We start from the raw sequence: 27,058 nt of genomic DNA on the forward strand, positions 1-27,058 counted from the left end.
GTCTTAGCAACAGCAGCTGAAACATGATCTGGAGATGACCTGGACCAATGAGAGACAGCCATGTCACACCAGCTGATGCATATTCATCAGACCTCCCCCCAGGGTGGGGTGGAGGGTATATAATGCTTGCCTCTTCCTGAATAAACTGAGCTTGTTTTGACATTCTCGCGAAGTCTGTGTGGTTTGACTCTGTGCCTACTTGGCCCCCCACCCCCAAAGGGAACAACAGCAAGGACCCTGCTACAACATGCATGCAGGCAAAACACTCATCTGTAAATAAATCTGAAAAATCAAAAGATAAATCCAGTATAGTTTATAATGAAAGACCCCCGAAGGCAGTCTTCCCTCTGGAGAGACCCTCGCCCAGAGATCACACGAGACCACAAGTCAGATGCAAACAGCAAGAGGCTTTATTCAGGAACACGGGTACCCGGGGCAACACAGTCCCTCAAGAAGCTCAAGAGACTGGCGCGCCCCCGGGCTGGAGCGGAGGGTTTTTATAGGGTCGGGCAGCAGGAGCACGAGGAGGGCGGGTTCAAACTCAGGGCAACTCATGGTTTACAGGGCTCTGATTGGACGATTCAAATGAGGCCGGGTTCAAACTCAGGGCAGCTCGTGGTTTTTCCCCGAGCTTGACACGCCTGCTGCCTGGCTCCAAGTTGTTTTTCTGACCTTTAGTACCCTTTTCTGGGGCCAGGAGGCCGGCTGTAGACACCCTGCGCTTTTCAGACCTTACTTGAAATGGCGTTAGGCTAAGCTAGTATGCTGGGATCTTTCATTCCCCCATTTTCTTATCTCAGGGAATGGAATCCTCCATTCATGGGGAAGAATAGGGATGTGGCTCCATTTCCACCTGGTTGAGTCGTTGGTATTGTTGGGTCAATACCAAGGTCTGAACAATAGAAACACGTTCCCTGATAAATTGGTCCTTGTCCTGACACCTCGGAGATTGTAAGCTTATGCTGAGGTGTTGAGGCACATCCTGATGGGGGTGAAGAGGAATTGGTGAAACTTCCGACTACAGCCACCCCCTCATAATAGGGAGGTGTGGAAACTAGGCATAACCAGCACTCCTGAGTCCGATTTGGGCTGGTAACATTGAGGGCTGAGTAAGCGCCCTCTATAAGATTCAATAGCCGGTCTCCCATACCGGGTCTGGGTGGTTGGAGGGTGACTGGGGTTACAGCGGCATTCGGAGCCGTGCTTGGGCGAATGACCGAATTGGGTCGGGTGGTAGCCCTCGGGGGTGCTGGAGCAGGTAAAGAGGGGCGCTTTTGGTCAGCGAGAACCTGGTTGGGGCCTATAGAGGCGGAGGGCTCCTCAATTTTAAGTTTAATCATAAAGGTAAATCCCTGGTCCTGTCCTGTCATGAAAAATCTAAGTCCCCATGTTTTTCCTTTAATCCAATCTTGTGCTGTCCCCCTTCCTTTCTGGGTAAAGGATATGTTTAGGGGGTTGCAGATGAAGTTTATACAGGGGCCCTCCCCCTCCCAGTATGTACTAAGCTCGCCTGGGAAACCCCAACAATGTGCTCGGGTGAGTGGGCGCCATGTGCGGCTTTCCCCTTGGGTAGTCCTTTTTACCCTAATGAGGTCCCAAGTGGACGAAGGCTTCCAATAGGTATTGCCAGTTGTTTCACATCCCCATGCTTTACAGAAGTAACTTTCATAACCCCCACATTGGCTAATCAGCTTTCTGTCCCTACCATCCCGGGGGCAGACGTAGAAGGATAGTTGTGACAGGGCTGCCCTGGCTTCAGGGTGGCCACATCCGTATCTCCCGTCACTACATTTGCAAGTTCCCTTACCATCCTGACAGACGTCTGGTGCTCTGGGGTTCATGGGGTCAGTGGTAGGGATGTCCCAGTCCTCTGACCCTGCTGCTAATTGGCAGAGATCTGGATGTAAGTTAGGCCACCATGTAAAGGGGGTGTGAAAGGCGGTCGTTTGCCAGACCGTCTCCCCAGTTTGTGAGATGACCTGCCAAGTGAGCCTCTTAGCTAGGTGCGGGCTCTCTGCCGCCCTAGTCCCCTGGGGGTAGGTAGAGATTAAGAGGAGGGGGAGGAAGAGGAGCCGCGGGTCAACCTTATTTTTAAGGGGTTTCGTGTATGGCGCACTGTCCATGTTGACTTTCTGGATCCTGCTGGGTCGGGTTCCCTGGCAGCCTTTACATGAGAGGCGTGGATCCATGCAGCAATCCCGTCGACCTTGAGTGCAGTGGGGATGGTCAGCAAGACAGTATAGGGCCCCTTCCACCGTGATTCCAGGCTCTTGGTCTGGTGTCGTCGGACCCAAACGGAGTCCCCGATCTGGAAGGGGTGGGGCACCACCGGCTTGTCTCCTTGGCCAGGGGCTTCCAGACCTCCCTCTGCACCAACTGGAGGGCTTGAAGATGTGCTTCTAAAGTAGGGGTGGTGGCAAGAGAGGAAATATCAGGATGGAGAAAGTTTACAACAGGAGGTGGGGCCCCATATATGATCTCAAAAGGGGTTAGGCCGTGTGGGCCGGGGGTATTTCGGGCTCGATAGAGAGCTAAGGGAAGTAGGAGCACCCAATCTCTAGTGCCAGTTGCAAGCGTTAATTTGGTTAGAGTCTCCTTAATTGTTCTATTAGCTCGTTCTACCTGTCCTGAGCTCTGGGGGCGGTATGTACAATGGAGTTTCCAATCAACCCCCAATAGTTTGGCCACCTTCTGACTTACCTGGGAGACGAAGGCAGGCCCGTTATCCGACCCCAATATTTTGAGGCATCCCATACCTGGGGAAGATTTCTTCCAACAGTTTCTTTGTTACCACGTTAGCCGTCTCATTCTTGGTTGGAAATGCCTCGATCCATCCAGAAAAGGTGTCCACGAAGACCAGGAGATAGAGTCCAGGTTTTACTTCTGTAAAGTCTATTTCCCAATGAACACCAGGACGATGGCCTCTTTGGCGGGCCCCCTTGTTTAGATGAACCTTTCCTGCATTGACTTGAGCACAGGCTGGGCAGGTGGAAGTTACCTGCTGGAGTACCTGATCCTGGTTCAGCAGCACTGCTCAGGTGTTTTCTCTGTCTAATAAGGTCTTTATCTTGTTTTTGCTCAAATGGGTCAATGCCTGTCTTCTTTGTTCCCAGTCCACCCCCATTTTCTTTGCTAGCTCATGGTCTTCTGGGCTATAGGGCACGGGGTCTCTCTCAGGCTGTGGTCCCGAAATTTACCCGGTCTGAATCCAGCAGTAAGGCCTGATAGTTAGTCATTCTGGCGTTAGAAAGCCATCTGTCCGGTGGTTGTCGGGAGTAATACGACAATGGCTGCCACCATGCGGAGGCATGGAGGCCATCCTGTAGCCATCGGGTCCAATCTCTTGGACAAGCACGCTACAGGTCTCCTCCAAGGTCCCAGTCTTTGCATCAGTACCCCCTTGGCAACACCTGAGTTCTCATTCACAAACAGCTCAAAGGGCTTGGTTAGATCTGGCAGACCCAGAGCCGGGGCCTCGAGTAAGGCCTTTTTGATCTGTTGAAACGCTTTCCGATGTTTCTCTTCCCATTGGAACATGGTCCCTGGTTTAGTGAGGGGGTATAATGGGGCTGCCAGTTCGGCAAAGCCAGGAATCCAAAGGCGGCAGTACCCAGCCGTAGTTAGTCATTCTCGAACTTGGTGGGGGTTACGAGGAGGGGGGATGGAGATTATCGTCTCCTGTCCCCGGTTTCTTAACAGGCAAGAGAGGGGTGTTCCAAGGTGACTGGCAGGGCTTTAACACCCCTTGATCCAGGAGCCTCTGAATATGGGGCTTGATCCCCTCATGAGCTTCCCGTGACATTGAGTACTGTCTGATTGAAACGGGAGTCGCGGAGGCCTTTAGTGAGATCATCAGCGGTGGCTGATCGCGTGCCAACCCCAAGCCCCCAGTCTCTGCCCAGGCCTGAGGAAACTTCCTCAGCCAGTTCTGTAGCTCCTCAGGTGACTTCTCCGTGGGTTCTGCCTCAAACAAACGGTATTCTTCCTCTAAACTGAGGGCAAGGATTTGTAGGGGGTCTCCTTTAGGACCTGTGACTCTTGGTCCCTTCTTCTTACAGTAAGCATATTGATCTTTATCAAGGGGTGGCCTCCTTCGCTCTCCCAACCTATCTCCCTCTTTCTGCTGTCCCTGAGACACAACGGTGGCCAAAACCTTTTTCATCTCCCTATGTTGTTTTCTTGTCCCTTTCCTCACGTTTCTGCCATCTCCTTTCCTCATTCTCCTCAAGAGTTTCTCTCTTACTGAACATTTTCTCTGCTTCCTTCAATAAATCTGGCAAACCTAGCGCTTGCAAACTTTCCAACCGCTGCAATTTGGTTCGGATATCTGAGCTATACTGGTATCTGGATCATACGGAGTGTACATCCTATAAGCCTCCTTCAGCTTCTCTAAAAATGCAGCGGGTGATTCTTCCTTTCCTTTCCTTTCCTTTCCTTTCCTTTCCTTTCCTTTCCTTTCCTTTTTCTTTTTCCTTTCCTGAGCCAAATTGGTAGGCCTTCTGGCGGCCGCTCGGAGACCCGCTAAGAGCAACTGGCGATAGAGACGTAGATGCTCCCTACCTTCAGGTGTATTGAAGTTCCAGTCTGGGCGGGTCAAGGGAAAAGCGGCATCGATGATATTTGGGAGTTGGGTTGGCCTCCCGTCATCGCCCGGAACCTGCTTCCAGGTCTCCAGGAAAACTCTCTGCTTTTCTTCTTCCTCCGAGTCCCCAGCGAGCGGGGTCATCATGGGGGGGGCAGCCGCCGGGAAGGTCGCAGCCGGCGCCGTGACAGGAGCCGCCGCGAGCGCAGTGACAGGAGCCGCTGCGAGCGCGAGCGCAACCGCTGGGGTGGTCGCGGCCGGCGCCGTGACAGGAGGCGCCGTGAACGCAGCCGCGCCGTGAACGCAGCCGTTGGAAGGGCCGCGGCTGGCGCCATGACAGGAGGCGCCGCGAGCGCAGCCGCCGGGATCGCGGCTGGCGCCGTGACAGGAGGCGCCGTGAACGCAGCCGTTGGAAGGGCCGCGGCTGGCGCCATGACAGGAGGCGCCACGAGCGCAGCCGCCGGGATCGCGGCCGGCGCCATGACAGGAGGCGCCGCGAGCGCAGCCGCCGGGATCGCGGCTGGCGCCATGACAGGAGGCGCCGCGAGCGCAGCCGCTGAGGTGGTCGCGGCCGGCGCTATGACAGGAGGCGCCGAGAGCGCAGCTGCCGCGAGCGTAGCCGCCGGGGTTGCGGCCGGCGCCATGACAGGAGCCGCCGCGGAGGCGCCGCGAGCGCAGCCGCTGAGGTGGTCGCGGCCGGCGCCATGACAGGAGGCGCCGCGAGCGCAGCCGCTGAGGTGGTCGCGGCTGGCGCCATGACAGGAGGCGCCGTGAACGCAGCCGTTGGAAGGGCCGCGGCTGGCGCCATGACAGGAGGCGCCACGAGCGCAGCCGCCGGGATCGCGGCTGGCGCCATGACAGGAGGCGCCACGAGCGCAGCCGCCGGGGTCGCGGCCGGCGCCATGACAGGAGGCGCCGCGAGCGCAGCCGCCGGGATCGCGGCCGGCGCCATGACAGGAGGCGCCACGAGCGCAGCCGCCGGGGTCGCGGCCGGCGCCATGACAGGAGGCGCCGCGAGCGCAGCCGCCGGGATCGCGGCCGGCGCCATGACAGAAGGCGCCGTGAACGCAGCCGCTGAGGTGGTTGCGGCCGGCGCCGTGACAGGAGGCACCACGAGCGCAGCCGCCGGGGTCGCGGCCGGCGCCATGACAGGAGGCGCCACGAGCGCAGCCGCCGGGATCGCGGCCGGCGCTATGACAGGAGGCGCCGCGAGCGCAGCCGCTGAGGTGGTCGCGGCTGGCGCCGTGACAGGAGGCGCCGCGAGCGCAGCCGCTGAGGTGGTCACGGCCGGCGCCGTGACAGGAGGCGCCGCGAGCGCAGCCGCTGAGGTGGTCGCGGCCGGCGCCTTGACAGGAGGCGCCACGAGCGCAGCCGCCGGGATCGCGGCCGGCGCCGTGACAGGAGGCGCCGCGCCTGGATGGAGAAGGATTATACAAAGAACGCAAAACAAACCGACACCACAAACAAGAAACAGTTTCGCTGCGCGGCTCCGGTGTAAAACCGAAAGCAAAAACTCAGATGGGGACACGGAGTGTTTGAATTCTCCGTCCCCTGCCAGCACCACGTATCCTTCTGATACGGGGGTGGCCCCGAAAAACCGTGCCCCAGAGGGGACTTCCCGTGCCCCCGAAGGGGACTTCCCGTGCCCCAGAGGGGACTTCCCGTGCCCCCGAAGGGGACTTCCCGTGCCCCCGAAGGGGACTTCCCGTGCCCCCGAAGGGGACTTCAGAGACCCGTGGAACGTCTTCCAGGGTCGCAGTGGCGAAGTCCGAGCTCGTCAGCTCCTTCAGCCCCACTGACTCCAGACCGATTCCGGCGCGCAAACAGACAACATTTAACATTCAGACAAACCGACAACACTTCCCGTGCCCCCGAAGGGGACTTCCCGTGCCCCCGAAGGGGACTTCCCGTGCCCCCGAAGGGGACTTCCCGTGCCCCCGAAGGGGACTTCAGAGACCCGTGGAACGTCTTCCAGGGTCGCAGTGGCGAAGTCCGAGCTCGTCAGCTCCTTCAGCCCCACTGACTCCAGACCGATTCCGGCGCGCAAACAGACAACATTTAACATTCAGACAAACCGACAACACTTCCCGTGCCCCCGAAGGGGACTTCCCGTGCCCCCGAAGGGGACTTCCCGTGCCCCCGAAGGGGACTTCAGAGACCCGTGGAACGTCTTCCAGGGTCGCAGTGGCGAAGTCCGAGCTCGTCAGCTCCTTCAGCCCCACTGACTCCAGACCGATTCAGGCGCGCAAACAGATAACATTCAGATAAACCGACAACACTCTGACAGGACAGAAACGACATACACCAAGGCCGGCTTACCTCCTGACAGTGGGTCGGTGGTCCCGAGGTGGGGGTCTCAGATCCCGGACGAGCCCCCAAATGAAAGACCCCCGAAGGCAGTCTTCCCTCTGGAGAGACCCTCGCCCAGAGATCACACGAGACCACAAGTCAGATGCAAACAGCAAGAGGCTTTATTCAGGAACACGGGTACCCGGGGCAACACAGTCCCTCAAGAAGCTCAAGAGACTGGCGCGCCCCCGGGCTGGAGCGGAGGGTTTTTATAGGGTCGGGCAGCAGGAGCACGAGGAGGGCGGGTTCAAACTCAGGGCAACTCATGGTTTACAGGGCTCTGATTGGACGATTCAAATGAGGCCGGGTTCAAACTCAGGGCAGCTCGTGGTTTTTCCCCGAGCTTGACACGCCTGCTGCCTGGCTCCAAGTTGTTTTTCTGACCTTTAGTACCCTTTTCTGGGGCCAGGAGGCCGGCTGTAGACACCCTGCGCTTTTCAGACCTTACTTGAAATGGCGTTAGGCTAAGCTAGTATGCTGGGATCTTTCAATAACTAAATCTAAATACTAATCTTTCTCCCAAAAAGAAGTCTAGCTCTCTCTTTTCATCAAGGAATCTTCTTTTTTTTTTTTTTTTTTTTTTTTTTTTTTTTTTTTTTTACATCAGATGGCGACTATTACAGAAAGCACACCTAGTCAAAATGCAGAGAACAACAAACTGCGGGTGCCTGGCACCAACTGATACATCTATGACACAACCCCTACACTTACAGTTCAGGAAGCGTCCCAGAAGAGGAGACTAAACCCACTGTAAGAGCCAGAAGACCAAGATGCCTTTAGTGATATAATGTCTTCTGCACATGGCATAAAATCTACATCCAGGAAATCTCAACAATATGGTTCCCTAAACAAGACTTACCCAATGATTCCAGTTGACAAAGCCAATATGCATGGGGGAAATCTCACAAGGCCCTTGCCCCTAGATAAGAGCTACAGACAAGCAACAGTGGCTGGAAAAAAATGGGGGCAATCAATCTTCTCCAGGGAAGAGCCCCCCTGACAAGTTATCCAACCCCAGGTAGTCAGCCCCAAACGCATACACATTTGGACAACATGAAATGGACTCGGCAGGTTATTTATGGAACAAGAATAATTGAAGAAGAGGTCATGAATTTGGGAAGGAGTTGCAGGGTGTGTGTGAGAGGACTTGGTAGGGGAAGAGGGAGATAGAAATGATGTAAGCACAGCATTCATGTTTCCAATTCTCAAAAAATTATTTAAGAAATGAAGTAGCAAAACAGATAAATCTATTTTTTCAAAAGTGCCTTGAGGAGTCCTCGGTGCATGGTGGGTCTTTAAAAACCACAGCTACTGTTGTGATTAGGGGAAGTGGAGGATATTATTGTCATAGCTTAACCCAGGGTATGAAAGAAGACAAGTAGATGACAGTTGGAAAGATGTAATGGCAATTTTCTTTGAAATTGTCGACATAAATAAATGTACAAGCCTTTGATTCTGTGTTTTCCAGCAACTTCAATTAGTTGACGTTTCACTTCTGAAAGTCTTTCCTCAACTTCAGGATTTTGCACAAGTGAAAAATTCTTAGCATAAAATTCACAGTAAATGAAAGCAATATAGAAGCCGAGTGTTTGCTTCTGAGCACGCTCCAGCCGTCCCTAACATACGTCCCTGCTTATAATCAAACTCCCCCGCCCCTTGACAGTCCTTCTATTTTGAGAATTCAGATTAAAATCCTGGCTGCAGCATAGACCTTGGTCAGAACTGGAAAATTCTAGAAATTGATATTTGTCAGTTTCCTCCTTTAGTATGATATTTAATCAAGTACCCAAGGCCTGTCTTCAAGGTACTGTCTACTGTCACAGCTCCACTCCCTTATCAGTATCTCCTCCTTCCAGGGTCTAGGAAATTTATCTATTTTAGTCTGTTTCACCGTACCCACTTCCTTTGGGTAGTGATGGGCAGACTCTGTCTACATCTTTCTCAGTGTAGATGATTCATTAGTCTGCTATGACCACGGTCATGCTTTCTAGCAAACCTTCTAAAACCTCAGCCGCTTACAATGAAAAAGGGTTGTCATTATTCACCAATCGGTCAGGGAGATCCAGTGGTTGTAGGTATCGGCGTTCTGGTGTAGGCTGCCTCTCTGTTGGGTCAGCATCGGTCAGTGTGTCGACTCTACCTCCGCTGCATGTGTATTTCATCTTCCTTGGACTGGTGACTACACAAGCTGTGTTCTCACATTGAATAGTTAGTACACAAACCAGACCACACAAGCATATGTAAAGCCTCTGCTCTCAAGCATGTTCTACGTCTCTACACACACCAAAGCAAGGCCACACAGTCAAGGCCAGTATCAATGAGGAGTCCACCCACTCTGGGAGAGCATTGCAAAGTCACATTGCAAAAGGGATTATGTATTAAGTTAAGCAACATAAAATTGCTGATATTTGATGACTTTTTTTTTTTTACTAAACTCAAAGTGTCAGTTTTACATATTCTGATCTTATACTTTATTATCCACGGAAATGAAGACTTAGAATGAGTGATATTATCTACTGCAGATATCTTATCAAGTGACTTCTGATTACATTGTCTTTCATGACTGACACATGTACTCATTAAATAAGTTAAAATCTCCAGACCTACAAGTGGGTTATGGTAGAGACACTACACTATATTATATTAAATATGTAGTTACTTATAATATTATCTATATAATTATTATAATATATAGGTATTAACAGATGTATAATATAGTATAGTATAGTTATAGTATACTAGAACTTTTTTGACTCTTTAATTTTTTTTAAATATAGAATTTAGTATAGTCATAGAATTATGTAGTCATGACAACCAATTTCAGAACGATTTGATCACCCCCAGAACAAACCCTGCATCTGTCTGCATTCACTCCCCATTGCTTCTTCCCCTGGCTCCTTGGACTCACCAACCTCTTTCTGTCTGTGCACTCACCTGTTCCGGCAGTCCTAGAAACAGACTCACACAACAAGGGATCCTTTGGGGCAGATTACTTTTGCTTAGCATGTTTTAGCATGGCCCAGTGATTTTGTTACGTGGTATATTTTAACTTACTTTTCTGGTCAAGTAGTAAAATATATCCATGGCATAGAAATAGAGCACACTAATTAATCTTTTATTATCTCATGGGCTTTTGTGTGGATTCCAGTTTGGGGCTATTACAAAGCATGCAGCAAATAAATATTTGTGTACATGTTTGTGTGTTCACATGTATTTTCAGTTCTTTTGGGTATTTATGTAGTGGAATTGCTGGGTTATATGTTAACTACATGGGTCAGAATGGCTTCATCATTTTATGCTTACAACCATCTCTGACTGGTCCAATTGCCCTATTTGTTTTTAATCAATATTTCTTATTGTTTGTCCCTTTTATTTTCATGCCCCCAGTGATGATGATGAGGTGTGTGTGTGTGTGTGTGTGTGTGTGTGTGTGTGTGCTCTTGTTACTTTGTGTGAATGCACATCCATGGATGTGCATGCAGAGAGGCTCAAGGCTGATGAGAAGTGGCTCTCCTTGGCTGCTCTCCACCATTGTACTCTGAGACAGTCTCGCTGATCTTGAGCCTCACCCATTTGCCTAGGCTGGCTGGCTGAGGAGCTTCAGGGATCCATCCCCCCATGTACCCCTTGTGCTGTGGTTGCTAAACATGGGTTCTGGGGATGCAAAGACAGGTCCTTGGGCTTGCCCTGCAGTCAACCATCTCCCAGGCCCTCGTGCGCTCTTCTCTGTTATGTGGACTTTTGTTTCCCTTCCTCCCTCCTCCCTTTCTTGCTGAATTTGTTTGTTTTTATTTTATGTTTATGGGTGTTTTGCCTGCATGTATGTAGGAGACACATATGTGATCTTGGTGCCCATTGACGCCAGAAGAAGGCATCCGATCCCCTGGAACTGGAGTGGCAGATGCTTGTGTGCTCCCGTGTTGGTGCTGGGAATCAAACTGGGGTCCTCTGGAAGAGCAGCCAGTGCTCTCAACAGCTGAGCCATCTCTCCCCTCCTCCCCCTGCCTCCCCTCTGTCCTTCTTCTTTCCCTCCCTTCCTTCCCCCCACCTCCTTTGTAATTTTTGGTTGTTCTTGAACTTGAATGTTAAAATGCAACAGTTTATTTTTTAATTTTTCAATTGTATTGCATCAACTGATTTGCATATCTTTATGTAGCCAAGGATGACCTTGAATTAATAATTCTTCTATTTCCCAAGTGCTGGTGTTGCTGGGAATTGAGGCAAGGGCCTTGTGCACACTAGGCAGGAACTCTACCACCTGAGCTACATCCTCAGCTCTTAAGCTGTCCTATCTCAGAAGCCATTGTCGATCCAAGGCCATGAACATTTTCATCTATTTTTCTTCTTAGAGGTTTATAACTCTAAGCATTTTTAGCACTTACATTTGGGCCTGTGATATATTATTATAAGTTAGTTTTTATAGAAGGTGTGAACTTCATTCCTTTGTGTGTGAACAACCAGTTTTCCAACTACTTTTCATTGAAAAGACAATTCACATAAAATTGTCTTGGCACACTTAACAAAACAGGGAGTGACTAAAAATGCAACAGTTATTTTTGAATCTTCAATTGTATTGCATTGACTGATTTGCTTATCTTTATGTGAATGCCACACTATTTTGAAGAATGTAGCCTTGTGTCAAGTTTGAAAGAAAGAAATGTATATCTTCCAATCTTTTTCTTTTCTGCCAAGGTTGTTTGTTTATTTTGGGCCTCCTTCGTTTCCATATTTTTTTGTTATTGTGTCTTCTTGCCAATTTTAGCTAATAAGAACAGAAAGAAAACCCAGAATCTTAGCTGAGAATTTTAATAGGAACAGTGTAAAATCTAAAGATTACTTTGGTGAACACGGACAGTCTATGAACACTATGTCTTCTAATCCACCAACATGGCTGCATCTCTGTATATTTGCATCTTATTGTGATTTCAGGAGACTGTCTTGTACTGCTCTTGTTAGCTGTAATCCTACATGCTTTATTCTTTATTATAAATGGGTCTGCTTCCTGAAATCAATTTTGGGTTGCTCATTACTACTGTAAAAAAAAATATCATTTTTCTCTACATCAATCCTGCACCTTGCTGAACTCGTTTCTTGGCACCACAATTTTGTGTGTACGCCTTAGGACTGGACACATACAAGACTGCACTTGAGTAGAGGTAACTCACACTTCCCTGGCTAGTCTGAGTTTTTGACTAGTCGCCCACACTAAGACTTCCAGGACAATGATGACAAGAAGCAGCAAGAATAGATACATTTGTCTTGCTTTGTGTTTTAAAATCAAATACAAGGTTAGATTTGAGATAGACACTTCTTATCAGGTTATAGAAGTGCCAATCTATTTTTACTGAAAGAAGGTTTTAATCACGGAGGGGTGGGATTGACCTCTTAAAGGTAACACTACACGTCACTACTGTGATGTACAAGGAATCTGTGAGGAAGAGAACCACTCCCACTTTAATCTCTACTTGGGGAGCTTTGTGCCTCTGTGCAGCTTCCGTATTCACTGTAGCTAATATTTACCATTCTGAAGTATGCGCCTAACCTTGTTTTTTAAATCTTGAGAAATATCCAGGTTAAGAAGAATGTGCAAAGATTGAAAATTTCAAATACTGCAAAGCTGGCCTGTTTCTGGCAAGATCTGTCAATAGCTCTTTCCACCAAAAGTCCTTGACCTGAAACATTGGCTATTCTGAAATTTTCCAGGCTAATTAATTTTCTTCAAATCTAATAGCAACTGAAAACTCTTATAATGAGTTGATTTGCCCAAATACTTGCATCTTTTCTTTCAGATGAATGAAACAAGAAAAAAAATCTTAAAAAGGTAATTAAAGAAAACAACAGAAATCCATATATTGTACATTTCATTTTCTGCCTGGGTCTGAATTGCAGTAATGAGCTAACAACAACAACAAAAAATCTCCCATGAGTCCTCTGTCTTTCATCCTTTGCTTTTTCTTCTACCTCAGCACTTGTTTTCTAGTGTCCTGGCATTTTGTTGTTGTTGATGGTGATGTTTTGATGTGGGGTGTGTGTGTGTGTGTGTGTGTGTGTGTGTGTGTGTGTGTGTGTTCTAGGTCCACAAACGTATCTATTTCATGGACAGAATTTGTCTTCCAACCCTTAATCCCTGTAACAGAAAATGTGTCCTCTATAATTGCAAAGCACACACAAACTAGTTTAGAAATAAATGCCATAGTGATACAGTTTTTAGCTTTATGGGTCATAAAGACCTTTTTAAACTGCAATGATTGCTATGGATTTCCTCCCTAAATACATGCACATATGTGTAGGTAAATAAAATGTAAACACAGAGGATATTTAAAAATCTAATGTCCTTGAGTCTATACAGATATTTAATTAAGCAGTTGTATTAGAAAAATTGCAAAGATGTAGGGACTAACATAGCCTTTTCACATTTCCCCTATCATCTTTTCATTGGGTTTAGCTTCCTGCAGCCCAGATTATCACACTAGACAACCCCATGCTTGAGAGACTTCAGCCTTGGCGGGCAAATCCTAGAAAGAGTTCTGTCTCCTGGCACAGCAGACAAGCAGTTAAGACTCTGGCAGACTGGAAAGGGAAAGAGCAAGACAGAAAGAGAAACAATGTTTCATTTGCTCCAGCTCTCTCTTCTATTGAATTCCTTGCCCCCTTTGTTCCCTCCTCTCTTACTATTGTCTCAAGGATGGGAAAACACAAGTTGGGGGGAAGGAGGAGGTTAATTTTTCAGAGGTTCTTCAATGCCAATGACATGACAGATGGATTTGGAGGTTCACACAATCACTGTTTCCTTAATCATGCTGGCTACCACACGGTGCATGGACACAATTGGAAATGAAGCTTCATCCAGGAGAAATGTTTGCAGAGTGCCTTATCTATTCACCAGCTATGGAAACTACAGATGCTTTGCTGAACTATGCAGCCCTGCTTTAAAATGCTATAGTGCTCTCTCTCTCTCTCTCTCTCTCTCTCTCTCTCTCTCTCTCTCTCTCTCTCTCTCTCTCTCTCTCTCTCGTTTCCCTTCCCCCCTACACACACACACACACACACACACACACACACACACACACACAGACACGCACACACACACACAGACACACACACACACACTTCTAGTCAAGCAATTGTCTTATAAAGATTCTCTCTAAAGGAAAACACATCTTTATCTGAAATAAGAAAAGAAGCCTCGTGCCATCCATCAATCTCCAGAGCTGGCATTCAGCTCACAGATAGACTCTTCTCTTTTAATTTTTAAATCACCTTATCAATCAAAGTGCTGCCTTGTTCTCAGCCTCTTTTTAGCTATTCTGAGTTGATCCTATCTACTTGCTTTCTGCTTGCTTCTTGGGCTTTCTCCTATTGTCTGTGTCTTATAGAATTCCTCCAGAGGCCTCAGAGACATCTGCTTAAAATAAGGTATTCATTTTCCTTTAACAAATACACCAACTGATTTCCTTGGGAAACTGTTAGTGTTGGCTCAGTGAAGTTCAGGCCATCAGTCTCCAACTCTGGGTCATGGTGGCATCAGGGCAAGGTGCTGGCAGTGAACCACAGCAAAGGAAGAGAGTTCAAGTTGAAGCTGTAACAAACGGATCTTAGAGGCAATCCCCTTAGCCCTACTATCTATTGCATTTCAGTGAACACCTAGGGAAATAAACTTCATGGTGGCTCCACCATCGTCTTTCCTGGAGGAGAGGAAATGGATGAACACCTAGCTTTTAGTTAAACATCTCAGGCCTGCTTTGAGTCCCAGGAGAGCCACTTCCCATGCCGTTCATTTCAGTTATCCAGGGTGGCGCTACATAGCTCAGTTACTCATTTATCCTGAAGAAAAGCAAGACAGTAAGCACAATTATTCTCTTTTGTCACATTAGAGAGTAAACTATGCACTCCCAGCAAGTTAGAACATTTTCGAGCAGAAACATGTTAGAGTAACCGCCATTATTTCCAACATTTTGAGGGCAGCCACAATGAAGTTGGGTGGTGCCTCCTTTCTTCATTTGAAACTGGTTAATTTTGAGGTAATATTTTGAACGTATTTTATAAACTTTATTGTTCTTTTTAGGGGAGAAAGCAGACCTCTCCACAATAGTAAGATCCTTGTCATATTCAGGACAGCAGAAGGAAGGTGAGAGGAGCAGGTGGAGACAGGTTGTAGTGTGAGAGACCCTGCAGTTTTCCACAACACACAGACCAGCACTGGTGTGAGAGAGCCTGCGTCTCCACAACACACAGACAGAACAGCACTGCAGTAACTCCAATGTGTCACCTGCCTGTGTGATTGTATCACATTCACTGTCAAGAAACAGCTATGTGGGAAGGATAGCCCTTTTTATTTAAATATGGCACTCAAAAAGGAACTAAAGTGTCCCTAGTGCCTGTGTATTGTTGCACCTCATTTTCTTTCATAGGACACAGAAAAAATATGAAAGGTTATTTGGCATCCTTTACACTTCCAAGCCCTTCTAAATCAATGGATAATAATTAACCATGTATTGAGATTCTACTAGATCATTATAGACAGATGCTGAGGAGGATTCAATAGTTAAATGTGTAATTTCTGCCCTCAAAGCTCTTAAAATATTGTATGTGTGTGCATGCCTGTATGCATGCACATATGTATAGAGGCCAGAGGGAACAAAAGGTGTCTTTCTCGATCACTCTTCACCTTAGGTTTTCAGCTTGCTGACTAGGGTGAGACTGGCTCATTAGGGTGAGACTGGCCCGTCAGAAAGCCCCAGGGATTCTCCTGTCCCCACCGTCCGTCCCAGCACTGGGATTATCTGTGTGTGCACCGCCATGCCTGGCTTATTTATTTGGATACTGGAGATCTAACCTGGTTCCTCGTGTTTGCATGGCAAACGCTACTGATTGAGCGGCTCCTTAGGCTTCTTGTATGTCATTTTAAGATCTGAGATGAAGTAATTTCGTGTGTTCCATATTTGGATATCCATATTAGGAACTGGAGTGTTCAAATGCAGATTTGAAGATGGGGATCAGTGTATACACATCTTTCTGGAAATGCATTCTTGCACACATTGTGTTCAAGTGTACCTCAAAACAAGAGGCATGCTAGTTTGTTAAAGAATTGAGCTTTGATCGCAAGCTAGCTAGTTCTTTTCTCTACCCACTGCCCCACATTCCAACTGTGAAAAGATAAATTGTGAACAAATGCGTGCAGAAAATGGGCAGTTCAGTTGACAACTGTGACTTTCTCCTCTTATCTGCTCTTCTTATCTCTTAGACTCTGCAGCATAGATCCTGAGGCCCAAAGTGTACACTTTAGTCTTGGCATAGTTAAGTGTGCATAAGAAATTATTAAATGAAAATGCTGGGATGTCACGTGAAGATGCTCAGAATGAAGTGAATGGTTTCTTGGGTTGTGACTGTTTGCTAACTGCATATGCACCAGAGGCAAGCCCCAAGTCACTGATATCCACCCCCCACCAGTCCTCAGTGTGTTCATCTCACTAACAGTTCCAACCTCATGGCCTCAGCACAGGGTTCAAGAAAGCCTTTAAAAGTCTCATTTTTTTTCCCACATACTTTTTCCAAACTTCACTTTTGGCATTCCTATTTAAAAAAAAACATTTATTTATCTTTTAGTGTATGCATTTAATTATTTGTTTATTTTTTAATTTATGTGCACATGTGTATGACTATGTATGTCTATCTCCACTACACACAGGAGTTGGTCTGATCCTGATACTGTGTGAAAGGGTATCCGGTGCTGGTTTGGCTGGTGCTGGATACTGCAGCGGTGCTGGTTTGGTCGGCAGTGGAAGAACCATGAGCCATGGTTACCAGAGTTAGAATGGGCTTTATTAGAGAGAAGAGGGGATAGGACAGGAGAAGCCAGGCCTGGCAGAGATGAAACAGAAAGGGGTTCAGAGAGGTGGAGAGAGAGAGAGAGAGAGAGAGAGAGAGAGAGAGAGAGAGAGAGAGAGAGAGAGAGAGACCAAGAGAGGTGCAGAGAGAGAGCATGGGGGTGCATGTGCGGCTTTTAGTCTGGGACAAGTTGCCCGCTGATGATGTAATAAGGCGCCAGACAAGACCCCTGAGCTGGCTGTATACTGAATCCTTACACTGTGTTGGTTCTAGCAGTGGAACTCAGGTCATGAGGTTTGGTGGCAACTGCCTTTATCCACTGAGCTATCTGGGCAGCCTCAGTGTTAGTGTTTCTGTCATTAACTATTGGTAGTCCCGTTTTATTCACAGAAGCAGCAAACTCATCCTGGACAACACACACATTATAAAATCAGACTTTCATAGCATCCCCTGGCTCTGGAGTCAATGCCATTATCATCATCCTGGAAGGACCTGCTGGCTACTTGAAGAAACCACTTGTCAAGCTCCTTGTTAAAGACTTCTGTGAACCTTGTTCTGCTTATTTCAATCTCAGGATGTAGGTATTAGTGTTAGTTTGTCATGGCTGTGACAAAATTTGTGAGAAAAAAATACTTGAAAGGATTGAAGAGACATCATAGCAGAAGAGGACAGTGGAGAAAAGCTGCTTACCTTGCAGCTGCCTGGGATGAGGGGGCATGGGGGGGGGAAAGCAGTGGCTGGAGGAGGATGAAGAGGATAAGGAGGCTGTGCCACCATTGCAGCGGTGGTGGCGGCGGTGGCGGCGGTGGCGGCGGCGGTGGCGGCGGCAGCAGCAGCAGCAGCAGCAGTGATACCTGAGGATAAGATTTATCTTTCCAAGGGCTGGAAAGATGGGTCGGCAGTTAAAAGTCCATACCGCTCTTGCAGAGAATCAGATTTGGTTCCTGGCACCCAGGACCAGTGGCTTTTAACCTCCTCTAATTCCATCCACAGGGGATCCAACTAATTCTCTTCTGCTCTCTGTAGACACCTGCTCTCATGGACACATAGCAACACACAAATGCACACATATAAGCATAATTTAAAAAATAATAAAAATAAATCTTTTTTTTTAAAGTGTGTTCTTCCATTGTAACCACGTCCACCAGTGCGACACCTCTCAGTCTCTACTCCTGCCCAGCAATGCCATCAAATTCTGACAGTATCAATGGATGATTCCATCAACTAGGTTAGAGTCTTTATGATCCAGGCACTCCCCAAAAGCTGCACATCCAAACACACTTAGAGCCAAATCCTAAGCAGGTGAAGTTTTTCTGGGAGATGCTTGTTGTCCAAACCATAACAGAACTGTAGTATTTCATTTTACAGATGGCAAAAAGAGGATGGGAAGCCAGGGAGTTAGCTGTCACGGCCACACTGCTGTTTGAATCCTACACTTCGGAACCATTATCTTTTAAATACAGTCTTCTTTCCCCCTTATTTATCATCTAAGAGGGAAGCTGAGTCTGAAGAGGGAAAAACAAGTCAATGCATGCTGTACTTTAATCAAAGGTAGGAAGCAAAACAGGGCTGAACTTTCCCCTAAATTTTCCAAACAATGCTTTTAAAAGCCTCATTTATTCCTGTCTGAGCATTATAATATAACATTTCAGCATTTTCCATTAAAATAAGAAATTGCCATGTAGACAAGTAAACTATAGAACACTGTAATTGCTCATGTTTCAGAAATGTCATTGGATCTGTTAGCAAAGAGGCTTGTTATTCTCCATGCCATAACTATTACTTTGTGAATGCATACATACACTTTTAAAAGTCCTAATTAATGTTTTTGAGCACTCAGGCCCTGAACTACCACAGCAGCTTCTCTAAGTATTTTGGCTGTTCCCTCTAAGGATTAAAGCAATTCCCATGCTTCATTCTGGGCATACCACAAGTTTCCTAGGTTCCAGAGTCCCAGCTTTATCTATGTTCTTTCACATGACATACATTCTTATCCCTGGTTTCCCATTTTCAGGAAGTGACTTCCTACAGATAACATGCCAGGCCTCGTTTTACTTTTCTACATACCAGGAGTGGCAGTGATTTGCTGTGGATGATTGATTGATAAATAAAACACTGATTGGCCAGTATCCAGGCAGGAAGTATAGGCAGGACTCGCAGAGAGGAGAATTGAGAGAACAGGAAGGCAGAGAGGAGGACACACCAGCCTGCCGCCCAGGGAGCATCATGTAAAGGCAGCAGGTAAAGCCACAGAACACGTGGCGACATATAGATTAACAAAAATGGTCTGAGTATGAGAGTAAGAGCTAGACAATGGTAGGCCTGAGCTAATGGCCGAGCAGTTTAAATAATATAAGCGTCTGTATGTTTATTTTATAAGTGGGCTACGGGACTGCCGGGGCTTGGCGGGACCCAGAGAAAAAAACTCAAGCTACAGTGATTCATTTTGTTTGCAATGAGTTTTCCATGAAGGGGATGGATCCAATCTCTTAAAATGTTGTCCTCGTTGCTCCACTGCTTGCTCGCTGGTGTGAAGCTGGGAGAGTCAGCTACCCAGAACCAATGGACCGACTGCTCTGCATTCTTAAACTATCCCTGTAGGAGAGCACATTGAAAGTCCAACATGGCCACCACATCAGTCACGTTCTCCAATTGATTTCAACTGTAATAAAACTAACATTTTAGACACCCTGTTCCTGCTCTTGTGCCTCAGCTTGCCGTTGAGCAGAAGGAAATGCAATTTACTGTCTCCCAAGCCCATTAGTAAGCAATATTTCACCTCCTCACATGCCGCTTCCAACCATTAACAACTTGGGGGACCTGGAAAAGTGAAAGCAGACGTCAGGATTTCACCAGTTATTTGCTGCTGTTCAGCCCTGTGGGGAAATGACCTTGGGGGGGGGGGAGTTGTGCTAGCGTCATTGTCCTTCATTCGCTCATCCATCAGTTATCCATAGATTGAAAAATTATACCAGGCTACAAAGGTAGAAGGATGTTCAGCGTAGACTGCCTGCCAGTGGTAGAGAAGACAGGTAAATAAATGCTCTGGGAAACATAGCCTGCTCGGGAGTGATGTAACAGAGTGTATAGTGCCCACAGGGCACAAAGTAGATACTCCCTAACTTGGGTCCTTGTGGGAGGGGCTAGGAGTGAGCTAGTTCATGCCGGATCTGGAAAAAAAAATGTGAATTGAGCCTTGAGGTTGAGAAAGAGTTAGATAAAAAGCAATTTGGGGGGGATGGGTGTAGTGGGTAGCTGTCCCAGCTTTGACCTGGAAGTACTACCCCCAGTGAGGCTTCCGGTAACTGTCACACCTACCTAAGACCTACCCCAGAGGTGGGGCCAAGATGGAAACCCTTAAGACCCCAGATCCAGATGTGCCAGCTCTTTGGTTCCTAGTGATCCTGGAGGCTGGATGGTAGACCGAGCAGAGTTCTCCAGAGAACACCGCTGGACTGCACTTTACCTCTCCTGGATCCTGTAACCTATCCCTTTTCTTGTTGTAAGTTACCCCAAAATAAACCTCTTTTTTTAAATAAGTGGAGTTGCCTTAATAAATTCCCCATTGGATGGGTATTCTGGTTAAGGACAAAGGATCCTCTAGTGGAGATGGTAAGAATGCAGTCACTCTTACAGGGAAAGGCCATAGGGATCTGGATGAGGTGGACACGCATTTCCTTTGGGTCAAGTCTAAAGCAGAATACTGACATTTTTCCTGAAGGAACCCCACCTTCCCCTGCCCTCTCACCCTACACTGTATCTTGGGGAATGACATGGGTCTGTGGGCTGAGATCAAGGTTACCCAAAGCACATGCATTGAGAGTTGGGTGGATAGTTCCTAAGAGGAAGTTAGGATGCAGTTCCTGGGAGATTGGCCGTGGAATCGTGATAATACGTTTTCCACTGAGGTTCAGTGAGCCGGCAGGTAGACAGCATCAATCCTGACAGAAATTACTAGGTGTGAAATCTCAGTCTATCACAGACGAGCTGAAAAATTCCAGATCCCTCTTAGCATGGATAATGGAGTTAGTAAAAGCTTTCTTCCCAAGGTTGCTCTGACGTTACACATGTAAGCTCAGGAGCAGGCATGGAATGGGCAGAAGCTGTCTGATTTCATATCTGTGCTGTGGTACAGTTTCATCTCTCCTGGAGCAGAGCTGCCTTCCTCATCCTATGCCCTCTCATCCATCTGTGCCTAGAGGCAGCCCTGCCGTACTGTGGTTACACTCTACCTGTTCTACCATGTAATAAACACCTCAAAATTTGGCGACTTAAAGCACGAGTGATTTATGATTTTGTCCAGTTTGTGGCTGGACTGGGCTCAGCTGCATGGTCCTGACACTCGTCTTCCTTGGGGTTGACTCAGCACCCACAGTTTCTTAGGGAACATGCCTGGCTCCTGGGCAGGCGTGACCAGAAGGAAGGCAGAGAGAGACCCTGATGTGAAGGCCTGCCTTTCTCAAATGATTATGGGACTTCTACACAACACATGGTTTGCCTACCAGAATAGCCAGGTTTCTTTGTGGGTCAGATTGTCTGAAATGACAACATGGGAAACGTCCAGAGACTTACATTCAGAACTGGCACGACATCTTTTCTGCCACATTCTATTGATAAAGCACCCAGATTCGGTGTGAGAGAACACACAAGAGCACAAGGTTCAATGGGGCTTCCCCCCAGGGACTAGCTGCTCCTTACTTCAACTTTTTTTTATTTATTTTTTTTTTAATTTTTTTTTCTTTTCTTTTCTTTCTTTTTTTTCTTTTTTTGGTTTTTCGAGACAGGGTTTCTCTGTGTAGCTTTGCGCCTTTCCTGGAACTCACTCTGTAGACCAGGCTGGCCTCAAACTCACAGAGATCAGCCTGGCTCTGCCTCCCAAGTGCTGGGATTAAAGGCATGCACCGCCTCCGCCTCTGCCGCCGCCGCCACCACCCGGCTACTTCAACTTTTTTATAGTTTAGGTATGCAATCTCTTATTCCAAACTTTCAGAGTCAAATATTTTATACAATTTAGGGTATTTATTATCCAGCACTTAAGAGTTATTTTAATGAATATACCATATATTACATTTTGTTCTCAGTAGGATTTAGAAAAATACCTCCAACCAGTCACATCATGTTTTTGTAACAAGATGTTTGACCAAGTAGAATGCCCACAAAAAACAAACAAACAAAACAAAACAAAAAAACAAATAGCCTTGTGTAAGGTAAGATCACATCTTGGTGTTTTCAGGGAGCTTTAGATTTTAAATTGTGGACAAAACATTATAAACCTACATTTTGAGCCAATGTAACCTTTTAGGGACAAGAGTCTGCCATCTTGTGTATATAACTAGTGTTGGTTTGGGTTCTCTGGGAAGTACACATTGAAACAGGGTTGGAAGTGTGACTGAGTTGAGGCAAGGGATGCCTGTACAAGATGGAGGGGAGCATGGTACAGGTGGGGGAAACCCCCAGGCTAGGAGGTAGGCCTAGACACTCATGAAAGGGAATGAGAAAGGAGGGGTGCCGTCCAGGCTCTCAGGCCAGGGAATGGTGTCACCCACTGTGGGCAGGTCTTCCCACAAACAGCCTAGTCAAGACAATGCCCCACAGGCCTGCTCAGAGACCAGTCTCCCCAGTGCTTCTAGATTCCGTCAAGCTGACAACTGAGATTAGCCACCGTAACTTCCCCAAACTTCTTGTCACTACATGTTCTACAAAGGACCAAACACTACGTCTATGATGCTAAGCAAATGGCCTTTGTTTTTATGAAGTCTTCCAAAGCAACCGAGTAGCAGGGACTGAGTGTTGTGAAGGAAACAGAAAAGATGTCTGCAGTGACTCTCACCAAAAGCCTTCCCAGCCTTTCCAGTGCGAGCAGACAGCTGTTTCCTGAGGATGGTCAGCCATGCTCATTGAAGACTGAGTGTGCTTTTGTCAAGGTTAGTTAACATACCGCATGGTAATTAAGCATCAATGAACATAGTTCCCACCAGTGCTGGTAATTAGATATGAAACTCCTCTAGGAGTGGTCAAAAAATGGATAGGGAACATAGGAAATGCTTACTATATTAGCCTTTTCTCAGAAAGAAAGTTCTCTCAGGTAACTGCTGTGATGTCCATTATGTGCCAAAATTCTGTGTAAATGAGTGCGCAATAACTACTTTTCCTCTTCTAGCTGCTTCTGTAGAACCATAATGATAAGAAGGAAGGGGAGAAATACTTTGCAAGGCTCCTTGGCAGCTGAGGAAGAAATTCTGCCTCCACAATAGAAGGGAGATATGTTTTGAATATGGAAAAGGGTGACTAAAATGAGCATTTTCTTTCAATAGGCGAGCCTCATTTCTAGATGTTATCTTTCCTAATCCTCCAGCTGAGCCTGAGCTAAGTCAGTGCTGATTCGTCCTTGATAGTATGAGCCCCTGGGGAGTTGACTTTGGCTCACAGCACAGTTCATCATGGTGGGGAAGGCGTGGTGGTGGGAATGTGAGGCGGCGGCAATGCCTACAGCCAGGAAACAGAGATGGATGCTGGCACTCAGCTCCTCTCCCCTTTTCTCTTCAGTCCCATAGGATGATGCTGTCCACATTCAGGGTATATCTTTCTTGTTTTGTTAAACCTTTCTGGAAACGCCCTCACAGACATGCCAAGTTGACAATAAAGTTTCTATCAAGTTTGCAATGACGATGAATCTTCTCATCTTGGTGCTGGAGATCAAAATCCACTGAAGAGGATTCAGTGATCATCTGGTTGCCCTGTGGTGGCCAGGCTATGACTGAAAAAATCCAGCAGGGTTCCTATTCTCAAGCCGTTCCCTAGTGGAAGAGAAAGCCTTGTAAACAGATAGTCACGACCTAACCAAAGAGACAGCCTCACCAAGGGAAGATGCTGTCAAGATGCTTAGCAGAGACCACGTGACCCGTATGTGAAAGGTGAGCCTGAGATGGCTCCGCTGGTCAGCAGCTGGGTCAGCATCTTCAAGATGGGAAGGGGATGATGAGGCTTCTATCCTGATGGAAGCATGGGGTGTGGAGGCTGCTCAAGAGAAAATTCAAAGCTGGTGTGGGGAGAAGTTGTGGGAGATGAAACCAGGCAGCAGCCACCCTAGGAAAGCTCTAGACAGCATGTAGGGGAGGTTGGGGTGGGGTGCCTTCTGTGGTCCACCGGCAGCGTGGGGCTGTGTCCCAGACTGCCACTTTGGGCTGACTTCTCTGAGCTCAGGCGCCCAACTCTCAAAGCAGCCTTTTCGATGAGATCCTTCTAGAGAGCCAGCTGTTTCTAGCTATTCATCTTCTCTATACTTGCTCTACACCCAAACTACTGCAGCCAGCTGGAGGAGGATTTGGCACAAACAACCCTTGATGCCAGCATGCTAGTTCTCCAACCCACTAGTTCCCAGGCCAGAGCTTCCAGCAGCTGCTAGTGCCTCCCAAGGGAGCCCATGCAGTTGTGTCTGCCCTGGCATGTGGTGAGGGAGCTAGTGGAGACTTACCGCGCCAACCCACCAGGCTTAACCAGGGCGGTGACTTCCGAGAGCCAACCAAATTGGACTGGAGAGCGGATTTAGAGGACCTGGAGCTGAGAATCAAGAAAGATGTCCAGCTTAGCGAGAGAACCCTGCTCCCCACCTCCATCCTCACACTCAGGATCCGTTTGGGTCAGTCAAAGCCTTCCACTGTCGGAGATAATAAGCTGAACTCACAGGAGCCTGGGGGAACCAACCGAGAAAAGAATGAGTGTGGGTAATATCGAATAATGTCCTTTTCTTTAGTGTGAAGTCAACAGGAAAGGAGAATTGCCAAGATGTGGCAGACATTGTGCTAAGTGCATTAAAGATTATATAAACTAATTCTCATCACAAAGCCATTGAGATAGGTATTAATCAAAGAAAAAACTAAGACTTGGAGAGGTTGGACACATGGTTTAGAGTGGGGCTTAAGATCTCAGAGCTGTCTACCTGGGTGGCCCCAGGAGAAAATGAAGGGTTTGGGGTCATAAAGATGTGACCCCCTCATCCAATGGCTAATATTGTCAACTTGACATGGTCTAGAATCCCCTAGGGGACATACATCTGGACATGCTTGTTAGGGGTTATCTAGTTAACTTCCGGGACTGTCTGGAAAGGGCTATCTTGAGGTGGTAAGTCCTACCTCAAATGCGGGTCACAGCACTCTATGGGCTGGGGTTCTGAACTGAATAAAAAGGAGGAAGGTGGCCATGCAAGAGCGTTCATCTTCCTGTACCTCCTGACTGTACATGAGATGTGACCGACTGCTTCAAGCTCCCGTTATGACGGCTTCCCAGCTCGGGTGGACTGAGAGCCAAAACAAGCCCTTGTATCTGGAGGCTTGTTACTTGTCCAGCACTTCCTCACAGCAAGGAGACAAAGTAACTAAAACAGTGTCTTTGCTGTGGCTGCATATGGGAGGACCGATTCAGCGGTGTGGGGAGCATGAGTGTCCATGACAAAGAAACTTATATTCCAACTGGGTGTCAAGTCCTTGGGACTAATGACAGGTGTGTGTGTGTGTGTGTGTGTGTGTGTGTGTGTGTGTGTGTGTGTGTGTGTGTGTGTGAAGGAGTAGACAAGGATGCTTAGTGCTGGAGAATCTGCCTTTCAAATGATATGATCCACTCCCCATCTTGCCAATGAGGAGATGGGCTAGAGAATGGAAGCTAGTTATCAGCAGTTCTCATCTACAGCACAGCTAGGCCGGGATCTCCCTTCCCCTTCCTGCCCCCTCCCTGGACATTCTGCCTCATGGGATTTTCATCCAGTGTCTTTTTCTGAAGCAAACCTCTTGACAGACTTGGGCCCGGTCAGGAAGGCTGTGAGAGAGATGGGTGGATCTCAGCCACATGGCGAGATGAGGAGAGTCCATGAAGCCAGGACCAAGAGCAAGGTTGGAACCTTGGGCCCCACACATCAAATATACAAATGGATGCCGTCTCCAAATAGCAATAACTGTCAATTGAAAATTCTTTAAACCACCCTCCTCACCCAAAATTCTCATCTCCAACCAAGGTCAGCTAAGGATTTTTGCCTCGACCTGTGCTATCTCAGAAGCCGGAGCACTCGGTGGGGTAGGAGGAAAGACTTCCACAATATACACTGAGGCAAACCCTTCTGCTAGCTGTTCTGTCTACTGATCACGAAAGCTACGCAGGACAGGGGCCCTAATGACGTAAGCTATCCACGAGGGAGCAGGTGAGGTTATCACCTTCATTGCCAACAGTTCCATGTTCTTTCCTCCACCTCTGGGGAAATCTCTCAGAACCAGACAGAAAACTCACTCATTCTAAAGTGTAAATAGCTAACGATGCTGAAAGTGATATTTCTCTTAGGAGTATTTTCACATTAACATTTTAAGGAAGATAAATTAAGCTTTATTAGAGAAACAGCAGATTTTGTTCCAAGATGGAACTTTTAAGGATAAACAGAACATTATTAGTGTTTCTTAAACCACACTATACAAGTAGTTCTTTAGTTTCTCAACTAGATAAGTCCATTCTGTTCTTAAAAATAATCGACCCATTGCTTGGGAGGCAGAGGCAGGCAGATATCTATGAGTTCCAGTCCAGCCTGGTCTACAGAGGGAGTTTCAGAACAGCCAGAGCTACACAGAGAGACTGTCTCAAAAATTCAAACCAAACAAACAAACAAACGAAAAACCCAATCCATTCTAATGGTTTGTAAGTTCATTAGGTTGTATAGACTTTGGGTTTGGCTAGTTTGGGTGTGTGATGTTTGATTTGCAAAGTTTCTCTTTTAAATCATAAAGTATTTAAAAAGAAAAGAAACCAACCAAGAAGTCCTTCAATAGGTCTATCCGGATAATGGAATAGTATTCATCACTGAAAAAGAGATGAGATCTCAAATCATGAGAAGAGGCTTGAATAAATATCATGACATTGGAAGAAGAGGCTGCATATTACTTGCAGCAATGGTAAGAATATGGAGAAAATAAAAGTTTTTTAAAAATCAGTGGTTTGGGGGGGGTGTGCAGTGGGAAGCAAGACTAGGTGCAGAACAGGAGATTTTCATCTCAGTAAAACTACCCTGTATGGCACTAGAGTGTTGGATACATCTTTATAAGTTTGTCCAAAGTCAAGAATATACAAGGCATCATTCTCACCGGGGATACTGACAATGTCAAGGCTGGCACGAGCAGGGGAAAGGGTATATGCAAACTATTTGAACATTCACTTCAGTCATGCTATGAGTCTATAACTTCTCTAAAATACTGGCTTAAAAAAATAACTACAATTAGTTAAAGTAAATCGAATTTTCCGTGTGGATGACAATAATGAGTTAAA

The 27,058-nt window shown here is 47.2% G+C and overlaps 1 protein-coding gene across 1 annotated transcript in view; it reads right to left on the bottom strand.

Moving 5' to 3' along the window:
* Window positions 1-690: 690 nt before the first annotated feature.
* Window positions 691-27,058, bottom strand: part of LOC143268246 (uncharacterized) — a 41,901-nt gene continuing 15,533 nt past the window's right edge. The window contains exons 3-5 of the mRNA XM_076549421.1: window positions 9,866-9,879; window positions 4,561-5,159; window positions 691-2,399 (exon numbers count right to left, since the gene is read on the bottom strand). Of these exons, the coding sequence (XP_076405536.1) occupies window positions 2,227-2,399; window positions 4,561-5,159; window positions 9,866-9,879 (786 nt within the window). The 3' untranslated portion in view covers window positions 691-2,226. The remainder of the gene's footprint in view (window positions 2,400-4,560; window positions 5,160-9,865; window positions 9,880-27,058) is intronic.

This window comes from Peromyscus maniculatus, chromosome 13 (genome assembly GCF_049852395.1).
Source record: "Peromyscus maniculatus bairdii isolate BWxNUB_F1_BW_parent chromosome 13, HU_Pman_BW_mat_3.1, whole genome shotgun sequence".
In the NCBI taxonomy this organism is placed as follows: domain Eukaryota; kingdom Metazoa; phylum Chordata; class Mammalia; order Rodentia; family Cricetidae; genus Peromyscus; species Peromyscus maniculatus.